This window comes from Dendroctonus ponderosae, unplaced genomic scaffold, assembly GCF_020466585.1.
Source record: "Dendroctonus ponderosae isolate FM_Combo_2020 unplaced genomic scaffold, Dpon_F_20191213v2 Dpon_F_20191213_5, whole genome shotgun sequence".
NCBI lineage: Eukaryota > Metazoa > Arthropoda > Insecta > Coleoptera > Curculionidae > Dendroctonus > Dendroctonus ponderosae.
In genome coordinates, this window is record NW_026018715.1 from 10269773 (window position 1) to 10291150 (window position 21378).

A 21378-nucleotide genomic window follows, 5' to 3' on the forward strand; every position below is an offset into this window, starting at 1 on the left:
GGAAAATGTTTTAAGTTGCTAGTTTTAGGTAAGAATATACATGTATGGTATGCTATGTGGATTACTGTTAAACCAGGACAGAAAATAAAAATATGCTTACTGATATAAAAAAAAATTGTAACCTCAAGAGTACATACAGGTACAAGGTATCTAGGTACTCAACAAACATTTTTTACATTATATGAATTGTAAATTGACAAATAATTTTCTGTTCACATATATATTTTTTAATAAATTTTGAATTTGAATTTGAATTTGAATGTCCGACCGCCAAGTTTTTGTAATAATTTCAAGTTTTAAGAGACTCTTTTTAATCAAAATACTTTTTCGTTGATTCAAGACTTCTGTGCGTCTACACCTTCTAAACCTTGAAGTTTTACCACAAAATTCAAGCATAATTAACACTTGCTTTCAGGCAATAAAAATGGATGACATGGTAACAAACGGTTGATGTTCCATTAAGCAACTTTAATGGGTTTATTTAAAAATTAAATTTCTAGGCTTTACCGATCCACCGATGATTACCATAGGTAAATTCATGATGTGCTGACACCTGAATGACTTCATTACTGTAATTAGTTGGCCGCAGTGACAAAGTGAAATTATTATTTCAAACAAACACTATGAAAACCGCAGATTAATTAAACCATGTTGGAAATCTGGGCTATTATTTATCGGTGTTTTGACTGTAATGTTAGCGGGTTTTTGCTTGTTTGTTATGCCAAAGCTGGCAGAACTGGATGAAATCAATCTCTAGCAATTAAGGAATTTGTACTTGAATACTGGCAGGCTGTGAGTTACCTTGATAGTGCAATTAGGGAATTTATTGCGCTTCCGTGAAGCATCTGATGATATTTTTCAAAAATGGAACGCTGTGTAACAACCTTAAATAGTTCCTTACGTAAAGTTTGATTAAACCGTGCTCCACCTACTTATTTCCAATTAAATAGTCGCAGAACTGAACTAGTTTGGACTTCGTATAATTTATCCGCCAACGAGAATAACGAACCACACAGTTTCAGCCAGATATCCGCAATTGACTGATGTTCAACTACTCTGCCCTAATCATAGCCATACTGCTCGGCCTTATAAGAACAATTACCTAACTGTATAACTATCAGTTTGAGACAGAAATTAGCGGTTACTCTAATGAAATTGCCGGTATCAGAGAGTTACGTATTCGTTGTTGAGGAAGCTCAGAAAACGGGCTTCTTGTGGTCAATTGAAACTTCTTCCTGCTCCAGCCAGCGCCAGCTACTAACCTAGAAACGAGCAATTATCTTGCAGGCGAAAAAACTGAAACACTAATTATCCTCGAGTGAAAAAGTGCCGCACAATAGCAGAATACAATAATTTATTCATTGAAATACAAATCGGTAAATACCAACGTCTGCCATTTATTTATTGATAGATGGAGCAGGAACAATGAAAAGGCTAGTCCAACAATAGCATTGTGTTTAACGCTCATCGATAGTTTAACCTCTATAGCCGAAGACTTTATGCAGATCGGTGTTGGGACACATTGAAGGCGAATACAAATACCTACTGATACTATCCGATTTCTGATAATCCTGCGTTCATTAACCGATTTTATTAATGGACTCAATCTGCAAATTGTAACTAGGCGTTGCTTGCCCACCCTCCAATAAATTTCCAATTTGCAAACCGCCTTGTCCTAAAATGTCTTTATGCATTTCCCAAGCCCAATCGAAGGATAATTCGTCTGGGTAACTTTAGGGTACAAATTGAAATTCGCCACGTTTTAAACGGGGTTTATGCCGGAGGGCGAATACCATCAGAGATCGTCAGTCACCCCAACTTGCAGATTAGCGACCCGATCGCGGAAATTAGCCACGTCATGCTTTGAAAATCAACAAACGAAAGTCTGGTTTTTTCCTTTTAGTTTCAATCAGTACACCATTTCAGAGAGTGGCTTTAGTTGAAACTAGTGACTTGAGTTGGCAAAATTTCATGATTTTTTATTATAACTGTATTTTTGTAAAATACTTTTCATCCTTTGACCGTTTTTCTTCAAAAATTTGCCGTTTTTACCTTACATTCTCTATTTCTGCACTGGCAAGGTTTTACACATTTTTTATGTTAACAAACGCTTGATGTAGCGTTACTTTAATTGGCTTTTCAACAGTATGGCATGCTTTAAATTGGCTTACAAATAGCCCAGAAATATTGAATATTTCTGGGCTTGAACTGGATGATTTGCTAAGTTACAAGTTACAATAGAAAAAAGTGACTACAACAAGTGCGAATAGAGAGAAATGCTAGTTTACTATGTCAAATTAAAAACGTTAAAAAATACAAATGAAATCATAAAAAAACCGCCTCTAGACAGAAGTGAATAGAAAACTGAACTTTTCATCTTTTTCAATTTCAAAGTACGCGCAATAGACAATTTCACCGGCTTTCATTCGGTTCTTACATTTTCAGAATCCGCGTCCAAATAGCTATGAAACTATGGGTTTTTTCCAAAGTTGTCTCAAGAGCGGTTTGTGAAGGTAAAAAGAAAAACGGCCAAGCTAACAGCGAGTTTATTAAAATAAAATTAAATTTAGATAAAAATTTAAAAACTGTAAAAAACTAAACATGTTTTTGTTTGCTTTGCCTGATGAAATGGGAAAAAAAGATGTGATCTAAAGCCAACATTCAAATTTATTTAAAATTTTGATTTGTACAATTTTTAACTCGCATTTATTGGTGGCGCTTGAGGCATCTTCGAATGACTTCATTTTTCAGCAATGTTAAATCAAATTTTACAAACTGCAATTATGTGTGAAACCCAAACAAATTGTCGATAAAAGACGATTAAAAGCTTAAAAATCAAATTATTGACCGAGCAACTATGCAAAATAAAAAAAATATATTTTGCGTTGAAAACTTCAATTTTACAGTCGTTTTACCTTCAAAATGGATTTTTGTGTGGCTTAAACCTATTGGTTGTTATTAGAAAGATTACAAAATAATTTAAGAGGCAATTTTAAGAAAAATAACATTGAAATGGAATTTGCCTACCGATGTGGCTTGAGACATCTTTGGAAGAAATTCCTTATGCCACTCAATTTTAAAAATTTCGTAAACAACTGTGTAAAAGTCGAGTAAATTATTTATTAATCTCATTTTGAAATTTGAAAATCGGTCAGCTTATACGGCGAGCAAACAAATGTAGAGTTTCAATTTCTCTCCAGCATTTTTAGCGCCAATTGACCCATAACAACACGTAAAATTTTTATTTTTTTACGATTAATACACCCATGTTTCGTTTGCATCTTTGCTTTTTACTTTAGCAAAGCATCGCAATTTATTTCTGCTCGCAGGTTGCTGAACTTTTCGACTAATGATGTACCTTGAGACAATTTCCAAAAAAAGGTTTGAATACTCTGCTATTTGGACCTGTATTTAAGAAAACTGTAGCTATGTGTCAATATTTCTTTTAAAACAAATAGATTCTCTAGAAAATGTGTTTGGAAATCTCAAAATCAGCCTACTTATTGAGTTGCTCCCGGCAGACAAATCTTGATCTAAATATGGAAAGTTCAACTTTTTGATGACTTTACTTTCTAGGTGTTTTTTTGCGTCCTTTGGCCATTTTTATTTGTAATTTCTTTGAGCTTAATAACGAATTTTTTCCCATATTTCCCCCAGCAAAGATTCTCAACTGATTTTCGCTAGCCGCTTGTTCCTCTATTGATGTCAATTTTCCAAAAAAATCTGGATTTCTCAATTATTTGAAATCCGATCTAATTGTAACCATCATTGAGAGCCAAACATTTACTCTACAAAACACGATCGGAAATTTCAAAATTGGGTATATTTATAGAGCCGTAGCCGGTAAACAATCTTGAGTTAAAGATGGAAAATTTAACTTATTATTCAGCTCTGCCATCGGGTGGTTTTTGTGCGATTGCGTCCTCCATCAACACCATTATATATTTTTATTTTCAGCTTAACAAACTCGCATTTTTAATTTCAGTTGGCTTTTGCTCCGCGGTTCTCTTTTCTCTTGGGTCAATTTTGGAGATAAACCAGTATTCCTTAACTACTTACAGACATTTTTAAAAAATTCTAAAACCGTTCAAAACGCAAGTCAATTATCTAGAAATAGCGGTTGAAAAATCGAAAATCTGCCACCTAATCGAGCTACTGTGACTAAAAAATACAGCTTAACTTGAACAGTTCACTATTATATTCATTTGTCCGCAGATAGATTTGTGGATGATTTAAACCTGTTTATTTTTATGAACAGGAGCAGTCAAAATAATTGCAAGAGCCAATATAAAGAAAATGGGAAAATATTTCACGTCTATATCTAACGCAAAAATGTTTAGGTTTTGCCATCTATTTTGGCAACGACATGAGCTTCAAAAAATATGTTATGTATCGGAACTTTTTTAAAATCTCTCTTGGCAAGTTTCATTCCGTTCCGCATTGCAACTGTCGCTATACCTACGTATGTTCAAATACAAATATTCTTTGCAACAACCGAAAAAAATGGGAAAACCAGTTTAAATTGCCAGGAAAAAACATACAGGCATAGCAAAGTACAGTTCACATCGGAAAATTTATAGCTGGAAACAATAATTAATTTTCCTTGTATCCAGTTTTCGTGTTAACAAAAAGTACGTTCCGAACTGGTATAAATTAATAGGGCAGTTTTGCGTTTTAATTATACGTCAGGCGGCTCCAAAAATTGCTCCGCGCCATGTCTGGCTTTAATAGTTAAAATACATAATTACTTCGAATGTAGTTGGATATTACTTGTTTGGCCATCCATTAAACGAAGCTATTTTAACAGCGCATAATTGTTGAAGTTGAAATTTCGAATCTAACTAAGCATATTGAAAAGTAATAGAGACGCTGTGAAAGTTTCCCGATCAAATAGAGCGATCGGAACGCCATATGGCTTGTGTGGCTTTCGGCCCACAAGAACCTCGCCAAAAATCGGGGAATAATTTGCGGCCAAAACTCAATTCACTAAATTACTCGCACATGCTTAAAATGTTATGTAGGGGGAAAACATTCACCCTCAAAATGCAACCGCCACAGTGAGGTTGGTCACTAAATAACTAAATTAACCTACTAAGTGATCTGACTTGAAGGAGGAATTAATTATAGGGAAGGAAGTTGCATGCCGCGCATAGTTTGACAATTTGATGCATTTTTTCCGAACTAACCGAGTCGTTTAGACTTTCATTAAGCTACTTTGGAGGCAAAGTTATGTTCGGTAGGAAACTTGTAGATGTTTTGATTCAAATTTGTAGAAAATGTTGCAGAAGGAAATTTTGGTTGGCGAAGAAAAATCTAATTTGCTTCGCCAACCAAAAAGCAATGTATACACAGGTCTGCTAAACTGTACCTTTATTGTAACAGGTTCCAACGTTCCTTTTAAAATTTGTCTTTAAAAATTCGCAACTATGATAATGGTAGAAATAGAGATGATGAATAATGATTTAGTTGATTTAAAAAAAATCGTAACATTGTTAAACTGAAAATAATATATTATAAAAATAAAAAATGACTCATAATAAGTAACTACTTGAAGAAGATAAAACTGATAAAAAATAGAATGGATTAAATAAAATATACCTATAAAAAATTTAATAATTTTCTTGTTCATTCAAGTCAACAATAACATTTAATAATCCACATTAACAAAAACGCTCTCGAACAAAAATGCGTGTTTGGCAATCCTGGACAATCAGAGAAATCTCTTTTTAGGAAATATTTATTTATTATTAAACATGTTTTCCGTTGACAATTGAATATTGCTCTACGGTGTCGCCTCAGACTACACACTATTCGTCCATGTGTCGCATCGGTTCTAAACAGTATAAAGGCACCATACTGCAAACTACATTTTCCGTTTTATGGGAAGGTTTCAAAAAAAGCCGGTTACATCGACTACCTGCAACTGCGGTTACACGCTTGGAACACTGTTATTTTAGCGGTTCCGTTAAATATCGACCATCCGCTTGCTTGATGTAATTGCATTTACGAGAGCAATCGACAATATGTCTTTACATTTTTTGAAGTTGCAAAATGAGGTTAAATTTGCGGCACGTAAACAATTAATTGGGAAAATAAGTCAATGTACAAGTAGAATATCTATAGGTTATGGAAATTCAGGCAACTTTTTCTTCAACAAACCCAAACGAAACCACTTTGCACATTTATTCAAAGTAACAGTTTAGGTAGGTACTCATGTCACGATTATCACTAACTAACCCAAAAAACACGAAAAATTGTCGAATTTACGACGCCAACGAGCCTATTTCCCCTTATTACAATTCTACTATAAAATATTCCCCTCATTTGCGGTGTTGTGATGTTATTAACTTTTCTTGATTCTTTCCAAAACTATTTCTTATGCATCTGCTCTTCGTCTTATGACCTAATTTCAATTTTTTTGCAATTTAGGTATTTCTTTACTTAGTCGCAGATAAGATAGCATCCACAATTCATTTCCGTAGGAGAGAACAAACTCCACCATTGTCCTTCCTATATGCTTTTTCACCTCTCTGTCTCTCTTTTCACTTCTCTTGGAAAACTGAGCTTTGGAATTTGTCACTGTATATTTTGTTTTGTAGATGTTGATTTCTAACCTCCAGTTGTTCTATTCTTGGTATAACCTTTGAAGCACAAATTCCATGTCATACGAATCCTGAATAACCACTGTCACGTCATCTGCAAAACTTGGTGTAAATAGACAGATGTGATCAATTAGTATACCAATTCCCCCGTAACTTCTGCGTATTTTTTTTAAAACGTGTCCGGAAAAAGTGCGAGCAACACTTAACGATGCAACTCTTCAGAAAAAATGAGTGTGACAAGTTCTTATAACAATTTGCGAAGTCTCAATAATAACTGATCCGCAGGATGTTAAAGTTTTAAAAAGATTATGAAACTTTAATAATTCAATACATGCATACTTATTATCTAATTAAATATTTAATAAATAATAATTCATTCTAAGTGCTCTCGGTTAAAACGTTGGAAATAATTTAACGGGCGTTATTGCTTACACCGTGCAAGACAATGTTAAAAGTAGATTGTCTAGAAAACTGCCCATTTTAGAGAAACAAGACAAGTAAACCTTTTTTGCGCAATTTTAAGCGTTCTTTTATATTTTGAAACCATTAAAAACCAAAGTGAAAAATAATAACTAAATGCCATCGGTGAGTTCAACCCTCTAGCATTAACGTATAAACGTTAACTTTTCCCAAATTTTAAAACAATCGGGAAACCAAGAAAAAAGGTATTTCATAAAATGCATTTAAAAAATCTAAATTTAACGCCCTGTAGATTCGTTATTATTGAGTTTCCGCAAAATATAGGAACTTGACACACTCTTTACACTTATACACTTTTTTTATGTAGAGTTGCCTCGTTAAGTGTTGGTCGCACCTTTTCCGGACATCCTGTATAAAAAGGTCTAGGAGATCTGGCTGCATTCTTGTCCAAGTTCTTTGGTTGGACAAAGAGGCATAAGAAAATTGGCTCCTTGTTTTCCATATGCTCTGTGATCTGCCTGAAGTCTATCCACCATCAAATTTCCGGCTTCCTTGATGGACAAGTAGTAGAAAAAGAACCACTATTATTGCGTCACTGCCAAAAGGCTGGGAAAGGAGTATCCAAAATTTTTCGACAGACCAGCCATCTTCAGATATAGGTAGCGATCATCGACCAAAGTTTTATTTTTGCGGATTTTTTGTTGGAATGGCAACATTCAGCTGGTTCTTCGCAGGAATGTCGCGGATGGAAATTGTTTGCCGAATCAGGACCGTTCAGCCAGTTCGAATGTGGTCGTGACGCAGACGACAAATTGCGCATTCCAAGTGAGACGTGATGCTGTGCGATCTTTTGATCTTGCCGGCATCGGTGTAGGCGGAAAAAGAAGAGAGGCGCGACGACAGTTTTCAACATTAACAGTTCAAGACAATTTTGACATTATCAAGCATGCTGATGGTTCTGTTGAAACTGCTGCCTTGGCCGGAGTTTCCGTTGTTCCATCGGCTTTCAAATGTTTAAAGGTTTTTCCTCAAAAACACGTAAAACAATAGCGCATAAGCATCATGCCGCTGAAATTAACACCATCCAAACTAACCTTTAAAGCTGCACTTTAATCGGCCTCTGTACAAACAGGGACTTTACTCACATGCAAAAGAGAGGCGACCGTTTCCATCTAGCATGCGTGCACTGCGCATTGGCACTCACGCCGCTTAATACACCATAAAGATTGAAGGCGAGCCCGTTTTATAAATGGCAACGGTCGCGATTGGTCCCAAACTGGGGCCACGCCCCCAGTCGCTTTGTACAGAAGGGGAACCGTTGATTTTCAACTGTTTTCCTTCCGAGAAATAGTGAGCTATGTGAATTCAACAATAGAAGGTACTGATCATCACAGTGTGCCGTTTTGGTGATTGCGTTTGATTGCTGCTGGACACTAGAAACGGGTTAGTGTTTTGATGGTTTGTCTGATTGAAACAAAACAGTGATTCGAAACAGTGACGACATGTTGACAGATGTTAACCCACCTGCGGGGCATTATTTTGGAGCGCAGATTCCTGCTATGACCATGAATGTCAAAACTGCTGTGAGTTGTTAAACCTTCTATTTTTCTAGCAATTAATCGAATGGATTTCGAAGTTTTGTTCCGGATTTTCCAATGCTTTAGCTTGTTTCAAGATTGTCTACTTAATTATTTTACATACATCATGTCAACATCCGATTCCATCTATTGTTTAAGAACGGTTTTTGCACATTATGTTTAAAGTGGACTATCCTCCAGTGGATGGTCTTCACAATGGCGTGGGTAAATTACCTTGAATTCCTTGCAAGTTTTTCCAATTTCGTTTTAGTTCGAAATCGGGGAACCCAATTACGAAAGCGATGTTGGCGACTTAACAATTCATTGAAGCAATTTCTTCGTGGGAAAACCACTCAATGACAACATCGTTCGAAATGAGCCTCTTCGGCCAAATTATGCAACAATCCAAACTGCCCAATCGGTTATGCATTTCTGGAGCTTCAGCCTGATACATTTTTGATGTAATCGCAATTGCAGTTCGTGAACACGCAACGAGCAATTTTTTGAGCCCATTGAACTGATAACAATTCCCGAACTAAAGAGCAAGAGTTCAACCTAAAACCGGCTTCAAATACGAGTACTTCAAAAATCGTCCTGCAACCTTTTACTTCTATTATACTCGTGCAGGCACACTTTTCCTACCATGTTCCTACAAGTTCTTTTGGCAACAAAAACGAAAAACATTCTTCTACCAACTATAACAGTGGTATTAAGGTGGATTTGGATCAATGGGGCGGCGTATTTGTTTGGGTAATCTCACGCTGTGAGAATCCATCAAGAGTGTAAAGCGCTCCCCATGAGGTTTGCACGTACACGTTGCTCTTTTATTCGTGAAGTGGCACGAAACTGACAGGTTTGAATCTGGTTTTGGATACTTCCATGATAGAACTTTGCCATATTTAGTGGTAAACCGCATTAGTTTAAACGAGGTGAACATGTTTAATAGTTTGTATACAAGAACAAGACTTGTACAAGATTCTCACGAAATTCTTGAAGAAGGTGATTCGATACTGTTTGATAACATAATAAGGTACTGGCGGTTTTCTCAAAATTAACAAAATTGAGTTACACGACGGGCTTCAGTTAAAAAAAGCAGTTCTAGTTAATTAAACCCCTGCGAGAAAACACTGTAGAATCTCCAATGAATAAAACCCGCCAAGCTTCCATCTGATAATCTCTAAAATAACACCGATTTCCCCTTGAGTCCATGTTCACAATTAGGAAGCTCTCGAAGTCTCGAGTTCTATTGACCACTAAGTAGCCAGGCTATCGATTCTTCGGATAAAGGCCAACATGACAAAGGTCTGTTCGGCAAACTGTGCATGGGAAAATGGCACAGAAAAGAATTGGCATTTATCGATGGTGACCGAATTGTCTTTTGTAGGACTCACGTTGATCTTCCCGCATGTTCAGGGTGCTTTGGACTTTCAGTTTCATTTACCCGCTTAGGGCATTTTTCGATCTTTTATGCCAAAATTTACCTGCTCGATGAAAGTGCAAGTGTTCGTACATCTAACAGGTTCCGAAGGTGGTTGCAAGCAAGCATTCTTTCAATCTTCTCCTGGAAAGTATGCAAATTGCCATCAAGTTCCAGTTCCATTTAACATTAGCGATAACACAACTCCCTCTTAGTAAGTTATTTTGAAACAAAACCAAACAAATTGCCTTGTTAATCAGCAATCATTCGTGGCTAGAGGCTTAAATTTATATAAACGTTACATTAGCGAAATCTACAACCACTCTTTACTACCCACTGTGCATCAGGCTACTGGTATTTGCAGATGTTAAATAAACAGAAAAAGCAACTGTCAGAGAACGTCCAGTTCTTAATGAGAATCGGCCGTAAAGAATGGCCCCCAGTGAAATAACAAATCTATATGCATGAAGGGCCTCGAGACACTGTTTTATGGAATAGCCGGTTCCCTAGAGAGGAGACAGTTTCGGGAATTTTACTGGACGCTTTGTTGATTGGTTCCGTTCGAATTGCCTCTTTGTAATGAAGAAACCTCTAGGAAAGCCACAGTATCGACCAGTGAAAGTATTGTTGAAAACATGCAAAGTCATACACATTGCAAAGCCCCACATAAAGAAAATAGCGCTCAGTCTCAATGTGTGAGAGTAACAAATGGAGGTTGACTTGCTTCTTTCATCCGACCATTTAAAGGATAATTGCCAAAAGATTTTTTAATTGAGCAGGAAATACGGATCATTACCTACCTAAAACCCTGAAGGATATATTTGAAAGTGGGAGATTAATGGGGAATGTGTTGTGACAAAATGCCGAATTTTTTAATTGAGAAACTTGCAAAAGTGTTTTTTACATTGGTTTGTTATGGAACAAATTTGTCGACGTTTCGTCTATTTATGTCTCAGTAGGAATTGTGTACCAATAGATTAGTTTGGTGTAGTTTTTAGAATTGGCATTTTCGTATATTCCTCCTGAGGAGCAGGCGGATATAAATAGGCAAAACATCGACAAGTGCAGATAACGACTTTTGTTAATCAATTATTTCTTTGTATCAAAAGCATACGATCTGACATATCTTTTATTAACAAAAAATGTCTGGCTCCTCTGGCATTGATGGTCAAAATTCTTCAAAAAAATTATCTTTTTTGAAATATCAGGAGAATGGTAAGTTGTATTTTGGTGAAACTCGCTGTGAATTTGTTCTTATGTACCACTCATATTTTGATGAAACAATCGAGTTCATCCGTTTTGGACAAGTGATGAATTCTTGACTGTCCTGGTACAAAAATTACCCGAACTTTTTAGTTGGAGGATGAAATCAACTCATTTTAGATTGATGCACTAATCATTTGCTCACAATTTTGTGTTCTTTGTAAAATCTTGTAACATATTTTGTAAATAAAATAAGCTATTTTTTTGGGTGATGCACAAATAATGTATTCACTATTTTGTGGTTTTTGTAAAATCTTTTAACATTCATAGTTTTTGCGAAATCAAAATTTCTGTTTTTATCCCAAAATTGTGAATATCTAAATGATTAGTGCATCAACCAAAAAAAATGAGTTGATTTCATCCACCAAATTAAAAGTTCTGGTAGTTTTTGGGCCACGACACTGAAGAATTCACCACTTGTCCAAAACGGCTGAACTCAATTGTTTCATCAAAATATGAGCGAGTTTCATCACAGCGAATTTCACCAAAATACATCGTACCATTCTCCCGATATTTCAAAGAGATAAATTTTTTGAAAAAATTTGATCATCAATAGCAGAGGAGCCAGACACTTTTTGTTAATAAATGTTAGGTCAGATCGTCTTCATTTGATCCAAAGAATATCGCAGTACCCTTTTGAGCATGTGCTTACGGGACACCCTGTATAGGTAAAAAAATTCCTACTGAATAATAAGCGTATAAAACTTTGTGAAACATCAGCAAGTGTAGAAAACGACTTTTGTCAGTTGTTTATTACAATCCCCAAAAGTTCAACCGTTTTATTTGATCATGTTTCGACTGCATGTTTTCATAGGGCCGCTTCTCTGAGAAATTATTACAATTTTTACATCCTTTTCCCAATGACGATCCAGTAGTAAGTTTCCGAAAACATATTAATACTTGTAACTTTTTTTATTATTAATTTCCATATAATTTATTTGTTATACTGTATTTAGGTATTTACATAGATTACGAGCTCATGGGTCAACTGATTAGACTTTAAATGTAGTCAAATATCCTAAGCAAAAAACTGCAACATTTGCTCAAATGGACGACAGTTTTCTTTTATCTAAGTATAAATAAAAAATGAGAATGCGACTTGTCTTTAAACTGTTAAATAGAAAATTGCTGAAGCTGGTCACATTGAAGGAAAACTAAAGCAAAAATGGATTATTTCAAGCTGAATCGGTTCTTTTTCTAAGCTTTTCCCGACTGTCTAATCAATTATTGATTTTTAGGGTATTTGCTTTTCAATGCATTGATTCCTTCTACTTTTAGCTCAATTAGAATTGAATTTGAGTAACAAATTAAGCTAGAAATTTGATCCGGAGAAAATGTGCTCAGAAGGCTCAGACAGTTTGCAAGTTTACCTACTTTACACGCGACGTGGCAGTATTTCTTAGCATTATTTTTGTGAAGTCTTGAAAAATTGGGGAAATTCAATTTTGTTAAAAATCTGCAATTCTAAAACATTGAAATTAATGATTCGTTCCTTTGGTAACTGTGTTCTCGTTTTTATTGATTTCATTCGAATCGTTGTAAATCACATTTTCAATAGCAGGAACTTAATTAAAATTAGTGAGTAAAAATCTCCAAACTCACTCACTTTTGTTGAATTTGAAATTTAGTTTTTAGAAAATCTGCACTTCCTAAAAAGTGACTTTCCAAGCAGCAAAGGAAAAAAAATTTATTACCCCTAATATATGTGTGAAATTGTTTTAGGTGATGTTTGAAGCATTCGAAAAGGTGTTTTAATGCTACATAAGATTTAAACGCAATTACTAAAATTAAATTAAAACCAGACTTTTTGTGAGAATTTTTGAACGTGGGACATTTTTTGCAATTGAATCAACAAATGTATTGGGGTGTACAATAACAATTTTTACTACAATTTAGTCATGAGTCAGTGTTTTCAGGATTGTTTCTATTTTGCGCAAAAAATTACTTCTTTTGGAAAATTTACGAACACCGTTACATAAGCATTGAAAGAACTAACCAGCCTAATGACTATTCAAATACATGGATGTTTTAAAAATAAATCATCAACCCACTAACTGTACAATAGTAAATGGTACTGAAAATTTATGTCGCGTTTTGCGGTGTTACTCTAGAAAAAGCCCACACAAATGTAAATTGCAGGCACGTTTAAGTGGCCTATTTATCGACGTAGTCGAACCGATAAACAGAAAAGCGATTTTCCAACAAATGGAACCATTTAATGTCATTATTAGATAGATATTAGGTAGACTAGTGTGTGTTCCTGGATTGAACCGCAACGAAATGTGCCTGCTACAAATTGTTTTCCATTCTGCGAGCATATGTGAGTACGGCTTTTTTCCGAATGCTCTTCGATGCACTTAGTGACTAATATTTTTGCACAACATGCATTTCCTCTCGCAACATTTTCATTTCTCGACAGGTGACAGGTTCGTTTAAAATAATTGCACGTCTGGGTAATAACGGAAACTTAAATATTCCGACGTAATTTGCAAGTATTATGAAATGGTCTAGATTGTGCACAGCAATATTTAATCAAGGCGAAAATCTTGAAAGGGCATTTTAATTTTCATTCGCTTATGCAATTTAGGGGTGTGGGCGTATGCATTAGCGTATGCAAAATCTGCATTATTTGAAAGTAAAATCTTGCACCACGTCGCTCATAAAACTTCACTATCCAATACCTATAAGAAACACTTAGAGAAGCTTTAAAAATTTGTAGAGAAAATAATTTGCTCGATTCAGGCAGGTACAGAGTATCAGTTTCGAGTACACGGCCCAACACATGTTTCCTTATTCAAAAACTCGAAAAATTGTCAACCGTAATCAAAAATTATGATTGAATGGATCGGGCTCCAAATGAAAAACAACTTTTGTCGAACAGATGTGATGTATATTTTGAAAGAAACATATGCTGAACCTGCGCCGGTTATATTTACCGAAATGTGCTACCTACTAAGGAGCGAGCCGTCGAAATATTATGGGAAAGTATTACTTTCCCATGTTAAAGCCCACATAATGAAGACACAACAATTACCAAACCGTTCAGTGAGTAGTAGGTACTGAAGAAAAAAATCACTTTTCAGTTCTTTTTGCGCACATATTTCGACAATGAAATACCGAGGGCCAACGCAGATAAATACAGGGAAATTTACGGAAAACGGCACTTAAAGGGCGTGGAAGTTTCAAATAAATTAAAATAAATCGAGCCTGTTTTTCTAATTTTAGTTTCCACTTGGCACGATAAAATTAAGCGTATGTCGTTAACGGCTTCATTTATGTGAAGACGACAATCTTGTATGCTCGACAGTCAGCCTAATTTCAATATTTTTTTAATAATAAAACGAGCGACAAGAAAGGGGCGGGTGCTATTTATGTAGAAAAATGACGGGCCATATTTATTTATTTCGTTCGTTTTTGTTCGCCGCTTCAGCATACCGAAAATTACTTGTCACGTTGCTTGTGTGGACACTGTTTTAATGAATTCGGTCGTTTGATGTGTTGGCAATATTGTAAGGAATTTTGAAAATGGAATTGATGAAACTGAATGAGAAAATTAATTTCTCACCCGAGCTCACATAATTAATTTTCACAACCAGAGGACTGAAGGAAGACTTCCTGCATTTAGAGAGCAACTTAAGACGTGAGTGCTCGACATATTGCAAGAAACTGGACTGCGCCTTATCTTTACCATTCAGGAAAAACCATCGAGAGCTGCTACTTCAGAAACTCATTTTCGGAAAAGATTCTTGGTAACTCTTTAGGCTCGAATAATTAATATGGAAGTTATTGGACCAGATTTCTTTACTGGGAGTTCGAATAGCAAGATGTACCGACCGTTACCGATGTTTTAAAAAATTATTTAAATGGATGAATATTTTGATAAACCACTGACAATTCAATGAAACTAAAAACATTAATTTTCGCTTAAAACTAGCCATATAATTCATATACCTGTGAAGTGCTTCGGATGCCTGAACGGACTTACTTACACGTCACTTACAGGGTGTAAAGTGACCATGTCTATGATAAATTTTGGGCTTTCAAAATTAACCAAAAATAACACTTTTTTAAATAAAGTTAGTGCAAGAGTGAAAGTTAATTTCCAATCAGACGTATAAAGAACGTCTGGTATAATATTAAAGTTGCCCATTGGCAGTATGATAAATGATGAATTTCAGAGACCACCTATATAGACGTCCATTGGGACATACCATGAAAAACGGCAGCAAATTAATATAAAAGCGGAAACCAGCCACCGACCATTTATTTCTCCAAACTAATTCCGACTAAGAAATTATTATTGAAACCGCAACCGATTGTATTTGCCCTGTGAAACCCACATCTGTTATCGTTCATTAACGGTTCCGCTTAATTCGGCGTAAAAATTCGTATTTATTCTTGGCGGCAATTCGAAAACAATTAATAACCGTTTATTATTCTTTATAAGCCGTCGCTTATTTTGCCGACATTGCGGCATTATTAATGACTTGTTGAGATCAGTCCAGTGGTTTTATAGTTGGGTATAAATAATACGAGCAATTCTTTATTAGTCGCCGCATATTGCCTCACTTAAACGTAAACAACCAGGTATTAAAACTTATTAGTTCCGGAAAATCTTGGAGGTGTATTTACGGTCGGTGGGTGTTGATGGGCAATTTCGGTGTCTTGTCTAGGTTCAGAACTTTTATTATTTCAAGGAAAGCATGCATACCCAGTAACCAGCACATTTTTTCACCGTTATGTGTATTTGACGGGTGTTCTGAATATTTGCGCAAGTAAACAGACGGTTTTTTTTTCGAAGTAATTATACGCCGTTTTATTCCCTGCAGTTACTCAATCCATTCTCCCGTAATTACGACATTAAAATAATAACTTGATTGAGGTATGAATCTGACACCGGCTTGAAGTCACGAACTTGGAATGTTATTATGTTCTATTAGGATGCATTATAAATTCGTGTTTTTTCCACTTTGTAATTCTGCATATGTGCACAATTTGTTTGTTTGGGGAAAATATCATAATTTGCGCAAAGAAAACCTACCACGGGATTGGAGTCTGAACTTGAAAATGAAGCTTTTGTTCACAGTTTTGCCATAATTTGAAAAGTGGAAGATTTTGGGGATTGAGCATTGAGATCTTGGCAAAAAAAAGATGCGTTTAGTTTGGATTCCCAAGCTTTCCGAAAAAGGACGGGATTGAAAAGGAGTTAAACTCTGAAAAACAAAATACATTTTCCAAAAGTTTGGTAATCAACACGGAAGCTTTTTTCTGCTTTTAGTTAAAAAAAAATCTTCCACTTTCAGAGTACGACCATAATACGGACTCAAAGTAACATTTTTCAGGAAACGAAGCGAAGATATCCGAGTTAAATTTTGATGAATAAATTATAGTTTTTGAAATTTTGATGACCAACTCTGGAAGCTTTTATTCTGAAGACCTTTCATTAATTTTTGAACTTGAACAGTGAAAAATCTTCCCGGAAAAGGACGGGATTGAAAACGATTTAAACTCTGATAAAAGAAATACATGTTCCAAAAGCTTGGTACTCAACCTTGAAGTTTTTTTCTGCTTCCACTTAAAAAAAAAATCTTCCTCTTTTCAAAGTACAACAATAATGCGGACTGAAATTAACATTTCGAGACAAACATTAGAAATTAACATTAGAAACGAAGCGAATAAATCCGAGTAAAATTTTGATAAACAAAATATTGTTTTCGAAAATTTGGTACTTAATCAACTCCGGAAGCTTCTATTCTGAAGATCTTTTTCATTCCTTTTTGATTTTCTAAAGTGGAAAATCATATGGATTGAGCTGCTGATACCTTTGTAAAAAATGTTCTAGGTTGATTAGCAAACTCTCGAAAAATATATTTCCTTTTTCAGAGTTTGGCTGGTGTTTAATCCCTTTTCTTCCTACGAAGAAGTTTTTTTAAAGGCAAATATTGTTCTCTAAAATTTTACTTTTGTTTATTCATTTTATAGAGTGGAAGATTTTGCTGATCGATCTGATGCAGTTTTCAAAAACTGGGTTTTGAGTTGATCTCCGAGCTTTCGGAAAATATATTTTATTCTTGATGGTTTAAAAACAGTTAAACCTTGATGAAAAAAAATATATTTTTCAAAATTTTGGTAATCAATATGTTTTTCTGTCATTGTTAAACTCTGCAAGATTCTATTTTGAAGATCTTCCATACTTTTTTTGATTTTGAAAATTTGAAAATTGTGTGGATTCAACTGTTCAAGTCATTGTTAAAATGAGTTGAACAGCGAGCTTTCAGAAAATATACTCAAATCTTCAAAGTTTGGCTGGTGTTTAATCCCGGGACTTCTAGGAAGAAGTTTTTTTTGTGATCTTTGCTGATCTCCAAAACCTTCCCTTCAGTTTTTCATTTCTGATTGGTCTGATACAGCTTTCAAAAAACAAAGTTTTGAATTGATTACCGAGCTTTCGGAAAATTAATTTTTTTGTTCATTGTTTAACTTGAAAGCATTGAAGAAGAACAAACACGAGATGAAAGAAAATAAAATGCCGACATTTTTTTCCAAGATGGCAAATAGTTTTCATCAATTTCTTCCAATTTTCCTAGTATGAAAACTGAACTAACATTTCTTGGGAAACGAAGAGAAGAAACACAAGTTAAACCTCATTTAACGAAGAATATATTTATTCTGAGGAAGAAAGCTTCCATTGTGAAGACCTTTAATTTTAAAAAAAGGCCAATATTGTCCAAAATTTTTCTTTACGTTCTTGATTTTGGAGAAAATGTTGCAGATCGGTCTATTGCAGTTTTCAAAAAAAAAGAGAGTTCTCAGCTGATAGCAAACTTTCGAAAAATAAATTTCCTTCTTCACATTCGGGGTTCCTTCTTCTTCGTGTTTCTTCCAGGGAAAGACGGTAACAAACACGAGCTAAACTGCGAAGAAGGGAATAACATTTCCAAAAGTTTGGCAATCAACTCAGAAGTTTTCTCTAGAAGGCAATTTGTTTTCTCCAATATTTTACAGTTTTGAAGGTGTGACGATACAGTGGCCCAAAGTAACATTTCTCAAGAAACAAAGGGAACTTTGGTTATCAACTCTGGAAGTTTCCGTTCTGAAAATCTTCCACTAATTTTTGATTTTGAAAAGTGGAAAATATTGGATCAGCTTATTGTGATCAAAAACTAGTGCGTTACTAAAACTTCACGTTTTTCTGCACGCTTTCCCGTAAGAAACTTTTAATTGCAAAAAAATATCTACTAGTCTATTTCTATACGTAATTCCACTTGTAGAGTGGAATCTCGCGATATTTCTATCGAATCTAGTCAAACTAGTGCAACGTTTTCTTAACATTCCCGAATGGCACTTTACACTAATGAACACTAGGCCCATTTCGTTAATTACAAACGATAAAAGTACTGATATTCGGTCGGTTTCATCGAGTCCATTTTCACTTTTTACCCCCTGGACAAACCCCAAAAGTAAATAGAAATCCCATTTAAAAAAGCCGCAAATAGACCGTCATATGGGTACAAATAGAGAATTGAACTGTTTACGCCCCCACCAGCTGACACCCTTGTTAACCATGGGGGGTAGAAGGGATGGTTTCGGCCGCCAATCAATTCGTCATTATCGTTTTGTACGTTGGAAGATTCGGCACTATTAAAAAGTAATTTTCGGCTGGTCTATTGGCGCTTGTTTGCGTTTGATTTACTGTTGATAATAATGGTCATAATTTTGATGACCCAAAAATTGGACGTCAATCAAGTACGAACAAAATTATAATAATAATAAAAATGTTGGAGCTACAAAGTAAATTGTCATTGAGTCGATAATGTGAAGACTTTTGGTGAGCGTAAACCAAAACGTGTTTTATAATAATTCATGAATGTCTTCAGGCAGTGGCCGGGTTCTTGGATCCGAACCGACATCATCAATATAGAAGATTTTTAATCTATTCGTTCCCGGAAGAACTCCGTATTCAAAACCAATTTCTCAGTAACATAATTATGCGCTTTTAACTAATTTTCTGTCAGGTAAAGGAGTCGCTGCTAATTTTCATGCAAATGTTGCCCAGGGGATTAAAAAGCCCGTCTGGCCTGGCTTGACCAAAGGAAATGGAAGTCTGATGGCATTGATTTGCCTACATTGATTGATTTCGCACCCCAACTTCCCAAACTCCATAGGTGTAGTGTGGTAGCAAAACTGGCCAAATAATTAGACTTAATGCTCTTTGCAATCATCAATTTAGTTTAGTTGAATAAAAATCTACTTCAATAGAGCTCATTTTTATTGGATCGCTGTGCGCGCTGAGAGCTCCGCCCCTGCCAGTTTCGATCATCCGAATTAGTGCGGCATCGTTTATTGATTAATATTTTCAATCATTATCCCCAAGTTCTCACAGCCAGACTGTTTCCGAAGTAATTAACGGATTGACCTTCGTTTACAGTAGTCAACGGTTGCGTTGATTCTTTGTCTTGATCTCTACTGCCCAAAGCGATCGCTGTTCTTCTACCATGCCAATATCGCCTTGACCTGAGTCCGAACAACAAAAGGCTTTAGACCACGCCTAGTGGCTACAAGCAAAACTAGAAACGAAGAGCTACTTGTTTATGTATTTATTGTTATTAACTAACCCAAACAACTTCAAAACGCCCAAAGCATAAATTATTGGAAGTGAGTAATTTTCTTGAAGCGCAGAGTTGAGCTTATTTTGCTCCCTCTGCTGAAATTGCTCAACATGCTGCGATTAGTCCAGTTTTCAATAATTGGTCGCATTTTTAACGAAACCTCTTAGACACGTGAATTTTTTGACTTTTCCAACAATAACTTGTATCTGTTTTATGCATGAGGGTCGCAGATGCTTTTGAAGAGACACCGACTAATTTCACTAGGAAATTCATGTATGCATAGTTGAATTAAGAGCGGCAATTTTTCATTGTCACTTTGATCAATTATGCAATTTAGTTTTAATAGCACAATATACTGGTACGTGTATGCATGGCACTTATAATTGCCCTCTTATTAGAGATGACAGTGTCCGCTGATATAAGCAGGTGTAAGGAATATATAAGTAGCGACGTATAGTGGCCGATTAGGACAATAAAAATAGGTAATAACCCGTCCGTTTTGCCAGAATAGATAGCAAATTAATGTAAGAGTCACAAGTCCAGCAAACAAAGCAAAAATAGCAAGAAAAGGCGCAGTAATGAGAATAGACTGAACGCGATAAAATAAAAGCTGTTAGTGTTTTATCAATGGAAATTCGTTAAAAAAGAAATGGCAGTTAGGAGCCTACAAAATAACATATTTTTCCTCTTTTTAATGATCAACGATGCAAAATACCGTTTTTATGTGAAAGTTCCGCGAAAGTTTACTGTGAATACTAAACCTTTGTCACTTCTTATGTGTCCGAAAATTTATTTCGGAAAAATAAGTCATTTTATATCGTCGACAATTGACTTTCAAACATTGAGAAATTCGGAAGCCTTGAAGGTGGAACTTCTGGCGATCAGGCTGTTAAACACATTTCCTTTCGTTTTACAGGAGAAAACCCACGAGTTTTCAGTCAAAGAAGTGGCCGATTTTGAGCATCGGAATTTTCCAAAAAATAATTTTACAAATTAATATTGCCTAAATCCCATCTGTCCCTTTAAGAAGCTCTGTTTGGGAACGTAATCAGTGGAGCTTTATTTATCCTTTTATTCCTGAGTCAAGCAAAAATAGTTGATGTGAGTTCAGGACGCCCACATGAAATGGTGCAAAAAATGAAATTTTTTTCCAGAATTGAAGATGCGATTTTTCGGTTTGATAAAGTCAGTGTTTTCTATATCAATACCTGTAAAGAAAAGTGAGAAAATTTCGTAATTTTGGGGCAAAATACTGAACTAAAACAAATACTGGTCAATGCCAAATAAGCAAAAAAATTGTAAGAACTTATTGAGGATAAGTTCTACATTGTTGAGGCGGATTCATTTTTTTACAAACTTCTTTTTGTCAAACAAAAAAAAATTTTTTTCACGTCGTTTCAGAATTTCCTCACGTCTTTTATTACAGATTGATAAATAGTGCTCCTATTTCGCAATAAGAACGAATTATTTATCAAAAAGTAATCAAGAAC

At 35.3% G+C, this 21378-nt stretch overlaps 1 protein-coding gene across 3 annotated transcripts in view; it reads left to right on the forward strand.

The window, feature by feature from the left end:
- LOC109535232 (transcription factor Sp9) overlaps positions 1 to 21378 on the forward strand; it is an 81347-nt gene that overhangs the window by 51461 nt on the left and 8508 nt on the right. Inside the window, exon 1 of one of the 3 annotated variants that reach the window (XM_019901112.2) lies at positions 8274 to 8605. The exons of the other annotated variants lie outside the window; for them this stretch is intronic. Within the exon in view, the coding sequence (XP_019756671.1) occupies positions 8525 to 8605 (81 nt within the window). The 5' untranslated portion in view covers positions 8274 to 8524. Of the gene's footprint in view, positions 1 to 8273; positions 8606 to 21378 lie in introns of those variants that run through there. 3 annotated transcript variants of the gene reach the window in all.